This window comes from Macrobrachium nipponense, chromosome 16, assembly GCF_015104395.2.
Source record: "Macrobrachium nipponense isolate FS-2020 chromosome 16, ASM1510439v2, whole genome shotgun sequence".
NCBI classification, from domain to species: Eukaryota; Metazoa; Arthropoda; class Malacostraca; order Decapoda; family Palaemonidae; genus Macrobrachium; species Macrobrachium nipponense.
In genome coordinates, this window is record NC_087209.1 from 7,254,613 (window position 1) to 7,267,112 (window position 12,500).

The window sequence follows — 12,500 nt, forward strand, 5'->3', positions numbered from 1 at the left end:
ACAGAGATTGTGAAGTGTATTTTAAGTGTTAAGAGGAGTCTTTGAAATTATTATTATTATTATTATTATTATTATTATTATTATTATTATTATTATTAATTATTATTATTGTTCTAAAGGGTCCACAAAAAATATACAAAAGTGTTAAGAGTCCGTGTATAATTTTTAAGACTTTACAAAAAGCTTTCGAACATTATATATACTCTCGCGATAGAGAGTTTTTCCCTACTATTATTATTATTATTATTATTATTATTATTATTATTATTATTATTATTATTATTATTATTATTATTATTGAACCAAACAAAGACTTCTTTCAGTTTTCTTCTGAAGATTGAAAAAGAAACCCACAAAATTACTGTGTATAACGTGTTTACTTATAAAATGTAAATACTTATAAGTAAACACATCATACACAGTAATTTTATGGGTTTATTTTTCAATTATTATTATGATTAGTTTTGAAATAGTTTCAGCAGACCACTAAGCTGATCATCAGCTTACACAAGGCTGGCCTGAATGTTTTGTTTATACTTACACATACATGTACTATCTACTATGTATATAATTTTTGCCAATTAGATTCGTTTTTTTTCACATTTTAATTTTGCTGATCGATTTATTTCCAAAACTTGAAGTGTGGAGGATATAATTATAGAGGATTATTGTCAGTCATTAAGGTAAACAAATTGGATATTTCTCCAGTGATTCCGGAGTGTATGAATACATTTACATAAACCATCTGGTTATCGGATAAAAGAGGCGAGAGAGTGATAAACTGAGATTGTGAAGTACATTGAAGTGCTTAGAGAAGCCCTTTGAAGTATACAGATAATATTGTCTGTAATAAATTAGCAGAAAGGAAATCTATGTAGCCTTCGGGAATGTATGAATACATTCACATAGACCTTCTGGTTTTTTAATAAAAGAGGTGAGAGACTGATAAACAGATTGTGAAGTGTATTAGAGTGCTTAGTTAAACCTTTGAAGTATAGAGATAATATTGTCAGTTATCAATTAGCAGAGAGGAAATCTGTGTAGCGTTCGGGAATGTATGAATACATTCGCACAAACCGTCGGGTTTTCGAACAGCAGAGCTGAGGGAAATGGAGTGACCTATTATGTCCTCCAAGGAGAAGCAGAGTTCGAAACCTCCCTGGAAGAGAAAGAAGAAGACTGAGAAGGAAACCTGGAAAAACGGGAGAGTTTGATCCCGATGATGAAAGCGGGCTTTGGAACGACCCACGTCTCCACCTTGAAGATCTATATCAATAACCTCGACGTCGAGGATGTGAGGGAGGAGCCTCGCATTCTCACTCCCGAGGAAGAGGAGAAGAAGCTTCTGGAGGAAGTGGAGGAGGAGGAGGAGATAGTCGAGTGGGACTTCGTCAAGTGCCAGCCTCAGACCACCTGGTATATATTCGAGGAGCCCCAGGTGAGTTGGCGGTGTTACCTGGAACGACAGATCTTAATTATTGGCAAGAGGGTCTACCCCCTTTTTGAATTTTTAATAATTTTCCCTGTTACCTGTTGGTTCAGTTGAGTTGGTGGTGTTACCTGGAACGACAGATCTTAATTATTGGCAAGAGTAGCAAGAGGGTCCGCCATCTTTTAAATTTTCTATTAATTTTCTCAATTAACTGATGGTTCAGGACAGTTGGTGCATGGTGTTACCTGACGAGGAAGGTATTAATTATTGTAAGATTAGCAAGAGGGTTTGCCCCGTTTGATTGTTTAGGTAGTTTCCCGGTTACCTGTTGGTTCAGGAGGGAGTTGGTTGTTACCTGGAAAAGAAGCCCTTAATTATATTAAAAAAATACATCAAGATGTCTGCCTCTATTGATTTTTTTAGTAATTTTTTCTATTAACTCACGGCTTTTCATTTTCCGTATTAATTCGTGGCTTTTCACTTTCCCTATTAATTCACGGCTTTTCATTTTCCCTATTAACTTATAGCTTTTTATTTTCCCTAATAAATTATGGCTTTTCATTTTCCCTATTAAGTTATGGCTTTTCATTTTCCCTATTAATTCACGGCTTTTCATTTTCCCTAATGACGTATGGCTTTTCATTTTCCCTATTAAGTTATGGCTTTTCATTTTCCCTGTTAATTCACGGCTTTTCATTTGCCCTATTAACTTATGGCTTTTCATTTTCCCTATTAAGTTATGGCTTTTAATTTTCCCTATTACCTCATGGCTTTTCATTTTCCTTATTAAGTTATGGCTTTTCATTTTCCTTATTAAGTTATGGCTTTTCATTTTCCCTATTAATTCACAGCTTTTCATTTTCCATTTTAAGTTATGGCTTTTCATTTTCCCTATTAAGTTATGGCTTTCATTTTCCCTATTAAGTATGGGCTTTTGTTTTCATTTTCCTTTATTACTTTTCATGGCTTTTCATTTTTCCCTTAATTATTTCATTTTGCTCCTTTCATTTTCCCTTTTATTAAATTTTCACGGCTTTTCCTTTTCTCTATTAAGTTATGGCTTTTCATTTTCCCTATTAATTCATGGTTTTTCATTTTCCCTATTAATTTGTGACTTTTCCTTTTCCCTATTAATTCGTGGCTTTTCCTTTTCCCTATTAATTCTCCGCTTTTCATTTTCCCTGTTAATGAGCAGCTTTTCATTTTCCCTATTAATTCATGGCTTTTCATTTTCCTTATTAATTTGTGGCTTTTCATTTTCCCTATTAATTCACGGCTTTTCATTTTCCCTATTAACTTATAGCTTTTTATTTTCCGTAATAAATTAAGGCTTTTCATTTTCCCTATTAAGTTATGGCTTTTCATTTTCCCTATTAATTCACGGCTTTTCATTTTCCCTAATGACTTATGGCTTTTCATTTTCCCTATTAAGTTATGGCTTTTCATTTTCCCTGTTAATTCGCGGCTTTTCATTTGCCCTATTAACTTATGGCTTTTCATTTTCCCTATTACCTCATGGCTTTTCATTTTCCTTATTAATTCATGGCTTTTCATTTTCCCTATTAATTCACGGCTTTTCATTTTCCCTATTAAGTTATGGCTTTTCATTTTCCTTATTAATTCATGGTTTTTCATTTTCCCTATTAATTTGTGGCTTTTCCTTTTCCCTATTAATTTGTGGCTTTTCCTTTTCCCTATTAATTCTCCGCTTTTCATTTTCCTTGTTAATGAGCAGCTTTTTATTTTCCCTATTAATTCATTGCTATATATTTTCCCTTTTATGTCGCTGCTTTTCATTTTCCCTATTAATTCACGGATTTTCATTTTCCTTTTTAATTCGCGGCTTTTGATTTTCCATATTAATTCGTGGCTTTTCATTTTCCCTATTAATTCGCAGCTTTTCATTTTCCCTATTAATTCACGGATTTTCATTTTCCTTTTTAATTCGTGGCTTTTCATTTTCCCTATTAATTCTCGGCTTTTCATTCTCCCTATTAATTCACGGCTTTTCATTTTCCTTATTAATTCGCGGATTTTCATTTTCCCCATTAATTCTCGGCTTTTCATTCTCCCTATTAATTCACGGCTTTTCATTTTCCTTATTAATTCGCGGATTTTCATTTTCCCTATTAATTTGCTGCTTTTCATTTTCCCTATTAATTCACGGCTTTTCATTTTCCCTATTAATTCTCGGCTTTTCATTCTCCCTATTAATTCACGGCTTTTCATTTTCCCTATTAATTCTCGGCTTTTCATTCTCCCTATTAATTCACGGCTTTTCATTTTCCTTATTAATTCGCGGATTTTCATTTTCTCCATATTTAATTTGCTGCTTTTCATTTTCCTATTAATTCACGGCTTTTAATTTCCTATTAATTCTCGGTTTTCATTCTCCCTATTAATTCACGGCTTTTCATTTTCTATTATTCTTGCGGCGGTTTTCATTTTCCCTCCTATTAATTCTCGGCTTTTCATTCTCCCTATTAATTCACGGCTTTTCATTTTCCTTATTAATTCGCGGATTTTCATTTTCCCTATTAATTTGCGGCTTTTCATTTTCCCTATTAATTCACGGCTTTTCATTTTCCCTATTATTTCGTAGCTTTTCATTTTCCCTATTAATTCACGGCTTTTCATTTTCCTTATTAATTAGCGGCTTTTCCTTTTCCCTATTAATTCACGGATTTTCATTTTCCCTATTAATTTGTGGCTTTTCATTTTCCTTATTCACAGCTTTTCATTTTCCCTATTAATTCACGGCTTTTCATTTTCCTTATTAATTCACGGCTTTTCATTTTCCCTATTAATTCACGGCTTTTCATTTTCCCTATTAATTCGTGGCTTTTCATTTTCCTATTAATTTGCGGCTTTTCATTTTCCCTATTAATTCGTGTCTTTTCCTTTTCCCTATTAATTCACGGCTTTTCATTTTCCCTATTAATTTGCAGCTTTTCATTTTCCCTATTTATGCGCGGCTTTTCATTTTCCCTATTAATTTGCAGCTTTTTATTTTCCCTATTAATTCACGGCTTTTCATTTTCCCTATTAATTCGCGGCTTTTCATTTTCCCTATTAATTTGCGGCTTTTCATTTTCCCTATTAATTCACGGCTTTTCATTTTCCCTATTATTTCGTAGCTTTTCATTTTCCTTATTAATTCACGGCTTTTCGTTTTCCCTATTAATTCGTGGCTTTTCATTTTCCCTATTAATTCATGGCTTTTCATTTCCCCTATTACCTCATGACTTATTTATTATCCCTATTAATTCATGGCTTTTCATTTTCCCTATCAATTCACGGCTTTTCATTTTCCCATTTAATTCACGGCTTTTCATTTTCCCTATTAATTCATGGCTTTTCATTTTCCCTATTAATTCACTGCTTTTTATTTTCCCTATTAATTCACGGCTTTTCATTTTCCCTATTAATTCACGGCTTTTCATTTTCCCTATTAATTCGTGGCTATTAATTTTTCCCTATTAATTCATGGCTTTTCATTTTCCCTCTTACCTCATGACTTATTTATTTTCCCTATTAATTCGCGGCTTTTCCTTTTCCCTATTAATTCATGGCTTTTCATTTTCACTATTAACTTATGGCTTTTCATTTTCCCTATTAATTCATGGCTTTTCATTTTCCCTATTATATTATGGCTTTTCCTTTTCCCTATTAATTCACGGCTTTTCATTTTCACTATTAACTTATGGCTTTTCATTTTCCCTATTAATTCACTGCTTTTTATTTTCCCTATTAATTCACTGCTTTTCATTTTCCCTATTAATTCGTGGCTATTAATTTTTCCCTATTAATTCATGGCTTTTCATTTTCCCAATTATTTCACGGCTTATCATTTTCCCTATTAATTCACGGCTTTTCATTTTCCCTATTAATTCACGGCTTTTCATTTTCCCTATTAATTCGCGGCTTTTCCTTTTCCCTATTAATTCATGGCTTTTCATTTTCACTATTAACTTATGGCTTTTCATTTTCCCTATTAATTCATGGCTTTTCATTTTCCCTATTATATTATGGCTTTTTCCTTTTACCCTATTAATTTTCACGGCTTTTCATTTTATTCCACTTATTAACTTATGGCTTTTCAATTTTCCCTATTAATTCACTCGCTTTTTTATTTTCCCTAATTAAATTCCACTGCTTTTTCATTTTCCCTAATTAATTCGTGCTATTAATTTTTTCCCCTATTAATTATCATGGCTTTTCATTTTTCCCGCAATTATTTCACGGCTTTATTATCATTTTCCCTATTAATTTCACGGCTTTTTCAATTTTATTTCCCTATTTAATTCCACGGCTTTTCATCATTAGTCCCTATTAAATTTCACGGCTTTTTCAATTTTCCCAATTAATTTCATCGGCTTTTCATTTTCCCTTTAATTTATAATTCCGGCCTTTTTCATTTTTTCCTATTTAATTTCATGGCTTTTCCTTTTCCCTTTTAATTCATAGCTCTTAATTTTCCCTATTAATTCACGGCTTTTTATTTTCCCTATTAATTCATGGCTTTTCCTTTTCCCTATTAATTCATGGCTTTTCATTTTCCCTATTAATTCATGGCTTTTCATTTTCCCTATTAATTCATAGCTCTTTCATTTTCCCTATTAATTCATGGCTCTTCATTCTCATTATTAATTCATGGCTTTTCATTTTCCCTGTTAATTTGGCTCTTCATTTCCCCTATTACCTCATGACTTATTTATTTTCCCTATTAATTCACGGCTTTTCCTTTTCCCTATTAATTCATGGCTTTTCATTTTCCCTATTAACTTATGGCTTTTCATTTTCCCTTTTAATTCATGGCTTTTCATTTTCCCTATTATCTTATAGCTTTTCCTTTTCCCTATTAATTCATGGCTTTTCATTTTCCCTATTAACTTATGGCTTTTCATTTTCCCTATTAACTTATGGCTTTTCCTTTTCCCTATTAATTCACGGCTTTTCATTTTCCCTATTAATATGGCTTTTCATTTTCCCTATTAAATTCATTGGCTTGTTTTCATTTTCCCTATTAATTTTATGGCTTTTCTTTTCCCTATTAACTTCATGGCTTTTCTTTTCCCTTATTTTAAGGTTTTCCCACCCGGGTTTTCATCCTTTTATTAAACTTTATTGGCTTTTCCATTTTCCCTATTTAATTCTTATGGCTTTTTCATTTTTCCCTATTAACTTTATGCTTTTCCTTTTCCCTATTAATTTCATGGCTTTTCATTTTCCCTATTAACTTCATTTTTTGGCGTTTCATTTTCCCTTATTCTTATTGGCTTTCATTTCCATATTAATTCACGGTCTTTTCATTTCCTATTAATTCATTGGCTTTTTCCATTTTAATTCCGGCTTTTTCATTTTCCCTATTAATTCACGGCTTTTCATTTTCCCTATTAATTCATGGCTCTTTTCCCATTCCGGCTTTTATTTTAATTCACGCTTTCATCCCATTAATTCACGGCTTTTTCATTTTCCCTATTAATTCAGGCTTTTTCTTTTCATTTTCCCTATATTCACGCTTTTTCATTTTCCATTAATTCATGGATCTTCATTTTCCCTATTAATTCACTGCTTTTTATTTTCCCTATTAATTCATGGATTTTCCTTTTCCCTATTGATTCATGGCTCTTCATTTTCCTTATTAATTCACGGCTTTTCATTTTCCCTATTAATTCATGGCTTTTCATTTTCCCTATTAATTCATGGCTTTTCATTTTTCCTATTAATTCATAGCTCTTAATTTTCCCTATTAATTCATGGCTCTTCATTCTCCATATTAATTCATGGCTTTTCATTTTCCCTGTTAATTTGGCTCTTCATTTTCCCTATTAATTTGGCTCCTCATTTTCCCTATTAATTCACGGCTCTTCATTCTCCCTATTAATTCACGGCTTTTCATTTTCCTCATTAATTCACGGGTTTTCATTTTCCTCATTAATTCACGGCTCTTCATTTTCCCTATTAATTCACGGCTTTTCATTTTCCCTATTAATTCACGGCTTTTCATTTTCCCTATTAATTCATGGCTTTTCATTTTCCCTATTAATTCACGGCTTTTCATTTTCCCTATTAAACTCACGGCTTTTCATTTTCCCTAATAATTCACGGCTTTTTATTTTCCCTATTAATTCAAGGCTTTTCATTTTCCCAATTAATTCACGGCTTTTCATTTTCCTTTTCATTTTCCCTATTAATTCACGGCTTTTCATTTTCCCTATTAATTCACGGCTTTTCATTTTCCCTAATAATTCACGGCTTTTCATTTTCCCTAATAATTCACGGCTTTTCATTTTCCCTAATAATTCACGGCTTTTCATTTTCCTGTTTTTTGCAGTTTCTTCAATGCTTTATTTTTCATTCCTTTAGTAATTAAATAGTGGCCCTGACTTACTTATCCCGGAAGCAGGTTTTATTCTATCCCAGTTAGTCCATTTTCTAAGTGTGTGTTTCCATAACCTTATCTCGTTTATATATCATATATATATATATATATATATATATATATATATATATATATATATATATATACATATATATATATATATATATATATATAGAAACAACGACAAATCGTTAAAAGAGAAATCATTTACTCTCTCTCTCTCTCTCTCCAGATGGTCGATGTAAAAGAGAAAAAGAGGAATTTGCTTGTGGTTATATGCTTCGCTGGTTGTGAAAGTTTTTTTTTTTTTTTCATTTCTTTTTTTTTTTTTTAGCTTGTAAGCGTTTGTATTGAATGTTTTATATATTTTGAGATACTGTTAGCGATTGATGGTTATTTGAACATCTGTATTCAATGTGTGTTTATGTATAAATGCATGAGTTTACGTGTTTAGTGAATAATGTGAATATACAAACAGACTTACGTACATGTATGAAATTATATATATATATATATATATATATATATATATCTATATATATATATATATATATACTATATGATATATCGTTTATATATGTATATATATATATATAATATATATATATATATATATAATATTATATATATATATATATGCATATATGTGTGTTTGTGTGTGTGAGAAAGAGAGAGAGAGAGAGAAGTACCAGACTATTGTATACGTTCTGTTTTCTGATTTTCCAAGTATATATATATATATATATATATATATATATATATATATATATATATATATACATTGCAAATATTCCTAATATGTATTATACAAGTGCATCTCTGTTTGTATGGATGGTTAACCTTACATTCGAAGGTTGAACGCGATAATAGAGCTTTCCTGACGTAACCCCTCGGTAAAAGTACAGTCCTCGTTACGTGGGCGTCCTTGAATAGACGATAATAACCGTTTTTGTAGACAGTATTACCCACGTACCTTACTTATGAGTCTAAGGTTATGATTTGTAGGCATTTACATTTCGGTGTGGTTTTATTCAACAGAAACGTGTCTAGTATATATGCATATTGTCGTCTTTTGAATAAGTTTCTTCTTTTCGAAACACGAGAGATAACAGGTAACAGAAACGGCTTAGTTTGAGGGACATTATAATGTTGAAACTGATATAGTATACCATTGCAAAGTGGTCATTAGACCTAGCTTATGTCTGGCTCTTTGCCTTTGAGAGAGGCCCTCTTTCTTCTCCTCCTGTTCTTTAACACCTCACCCTTTCCTGTACTTCCCTCCCATTAAGACCCCGTTCTATCTTTCCTGCCTCTCCCCTTTTTTTCATCCTGTTCTCTCCTGTTTATACCATTCTAAAAACATTGGAGATCAACATTAGAGGAATGAAGGAATGGTGACAGTGAAAGAAAACGGTGGCTGAATGATCACAGATTGTTTACATTAATAGAAAACGGTATATGATGCAGTAACTATGTTATATGCAAACGCCCACCTCTGCACCTTTCAACATTTTCCGGCCTTCTCTCTCTACCCCAGCATGCAAGGACTTCCTTCCTGCGTGTCGTTCATTGATTCCATATTCAGGGCTTCCTCTCCTCTTCTCCCCTCCCCTACCGAAATCATAATATCCTCCCCCAAGCCCCCCTGTTCTAGGCTAAACTCCATTTCGTGCTCTACCTGTCTCTGCTTGTGGGCCAATCTGGTTACATGTGCTAATTAGGCTGCCTTTTTCCTTTCCGTTCTCGTAATTGGCCTTGTTGTTATTCTCAAACTCCTCCTCCTCTTCCTCAGCCGTCTTTACCTTACCAGACTTCCTTTATTCGACCTTAGGGAAATGATATATTATAATAAACAAACATCTAGTGCTCATAGAAACTCGTCTCATTAACATATACTACTTGTCTTGTCACGTAACTATTGTGCATTTACGTGTCTTGCTTGCAAAGTGTCATATACGTTACAGAAAAACAGGTTTTTGGAAGGTGTGGTTTTAATCTGCACTCATATTATTTTCTTTGAATGCATTTAAATGCGTTTTTATGTAATTTTTGGATCTTGAAGTAAATTATATATATATATATATATATATATATATATATATATATATATATTATATATATATATATATATAAGTGCTAATGCATTTTAATTTATTATTTAACATATGAAAAAACTGTACAAATTCTAACACAATTTTATTGATATTTATGCATGCGTACCAAACACACACACACACGCTCTCTCTCTCTCTCTCTCTCTCTCTCTCTCTCTCTCTCTCTCTCTCTCTCTCTCTCGTATATTTTACACAGTAGCTACCGACGACAGCTGGCATTCAGATCCCGAGACGGCTCCTATTGCCTGTATTTCATCCCCTGAGAAAAAATAGAAAGTATAACCCACCGAGTTTTGTATTGACATAATGATAGCAGTGGTCCCTTACGGGCGAGGAAGATGCTTATGTATTGGTCGTGCAGTGGTGGTTTAGGTAATCAACAGTCTCTAATTATTACCCCTCACTTCCTTTTACTTGTGTTCTGTGTAGTATATATATGTATGTTGGTCAGTCTGTCTGTTTTCTTGCAAGAAATGGTCGGCCTGAAATCGACTGACTTCGAAACTCAGGAATGTTGTGGCTGCGAAGTAGCGCTTACCGCGGCGGTATTGCGCCAAGAAAGCCCAAGATACTTTTAGATTTTTAGTTATTTCTTTATGTTTTACTCGTGGAATTGTGGACTTTATGTATATCGGTGATATTTATGAATATTTGTCAGTGTGTTTTTATTTTATTATTATTATTATTTTTTTTTTTTGGCAAAAAATGGTCTGCCAAAAATCGAAGTTTATGAAACTTGGTAATGTTGTGGCTACGAAGTAGCGCTTGCCGCGGCGATATTACGCCAAGATACTTTTTAATTTTTAGTTATTTCTTTATTTTCTATTCGTGGAATTGTGGAATTTATGTATATCACGTGATATTTATGCATATTATGTCAGTCTGTATTTTTTTCTTCTTATTTGCAAGAAATGGTCTGCCAAAAATCGATGTTTATCGAACCTTGGTAATGTTGTGGCTACGAAGTAGTGTTTACCGCTGTGGTATCGCGCCAAAATACTTTTGCTTTCTTAGTTATTTCTTTAATTGTTTATTCTCGGAATTGTGGAATTTATTGCCGTTTCCTTTCGTTAACGTATTGCCCTTTAATGCCTACACATATATCATGTTTAATCTCGTTCTTGGAAAAGATAAACGACAGGAAATCTCCTCAACGTTTCCTCACTTTTTTTTTTTTATAGCAAGGATCCCCCTCCACACAGGAAGCCAGAGATACGTCACACGCGTCCGCCGTGACGCATCGGTGACGTAGTCGTCAATGATGACGTCAGGGATGGTGCGATCAGTGACTTCATCATTGCCGCCACGTAATGTAATGCGAAGTCATAAAGAATGACGTGGAAAGTGAATCAGACTGGATCCTTTTTTGAGGAAATGTTTCGCTGACTTAAAGTTTTCGTGTATCTGAATACGTTTTAAGTTGAATGAATAAAGTACCACTATTTACAAATTGATATCATTGTTAGGTTCCTATTGTTAGGTTCCTAGGTATCATTGTGGCCCAATGCGTCTCACAACAAACTCCTAAGATCTGTTGAACGATTCACAGCGTTCTTTAATTGAAACTTTTCTGCCAGAGTCTTGTCCATTATTATTATTATTAACCCTTACTGGGAGAGTATGCTTACAAACTATTTTTGTTGTTGTTGTTGTTGTTGTTGGTGTGTGTGTGTGGGAGGGGGGGGGAGGTAGGAAATCCTAAAAACGTCTGAAAATGGTGTTTTACATTAAATTAAAGATACAAGAATTTTAGGATAGGATAGTGATGATTTTTTTATTAGAATGAAAATGTGATAAATAGATAATGTGCATTTTACGCTAAAATTATTTCTAATAAAATATAGCGTATTTATATTTTAATTTTCGTCGCTGAAAAAAAAGTCTCTATTTGACCCTTGGTAGATTTTAGCACGCGTCCCGAGTAAGTTGGAGGTCGAATGGCGCCTTTTTATTATTATTATTATTATTATTATTATTATTATTATTATTATTATTATTATTATTATAATAATATTATCATTATTATTATTATTTGCGTATCCTTGTAATATGTTGAATTATTTTCTTAATTTCTAATTTTTTTTTAATTTGTTACAGGTGAGTCACGTGAGAAGGTTGAAAAGTCAGGTACATTAGGAGAACGGTCTCTTCATCTACGTATGTATAACTTTTTTTTTTTAAAAAAAAGATTAATTTATTTTTCTGTATCTCTTTATATATATATTATATATATATATATATATATATATATATATATATATCTATATTATATATATATATAGTCTCCAATCGGCGAAGATAACAGTACTTCAGGGGGTACCATGATACATTAAGTAGAATGCCATAGTTTATTAAAAACGTTTCGCACACAGTTCTCGGTGCATCATCAGTCTGTAAACAATATTGTATTTACTTTTTTATTGTTCACAGACTGATGATGCACCGAGAATTGTGTGCGAAACGTTTTTAATAAACTATGGCATTCTACTAATGTATCATGGTACCCCCTGAAGTATTCTATATATATATATATATATAATATATATATATATATATAATATATATATAT

General features: G+C 32.4%; 1 protein-coding gene across 2 annotated transcripts in view; it reads left to right on the forward strand.

Annotated features, from left to right (window-relative positions):
* LOC135195557 (ral guanine nucleotide dissociation stimulator-like) overlaps nucleotides 1–12,500 on the forward strand; it is a 271,022-nt gene that overhangs the window by 75,207 nt on the left and 183,315 nt on the right. The window contains exon 2 of one of the 2 annotated variants that reach the window (XM_064221828.1): nucleotides 642–1,438. The exons of the other annotated variant lie outside the window; for it this stretch is intronic. Within the exon in view, the coding sequence (XP_064077898.1) occupies nucleotides 1,220–1,438 (219 nt within the window). The 5' untranslated portion in view covers nucleotides 642–1,219. The remainder of the gene's footprint in view (nucleotides 1–641; nucleotides 1,439–12,500) is intronic. 2 annotated transcript variants of the gene reach the window in all.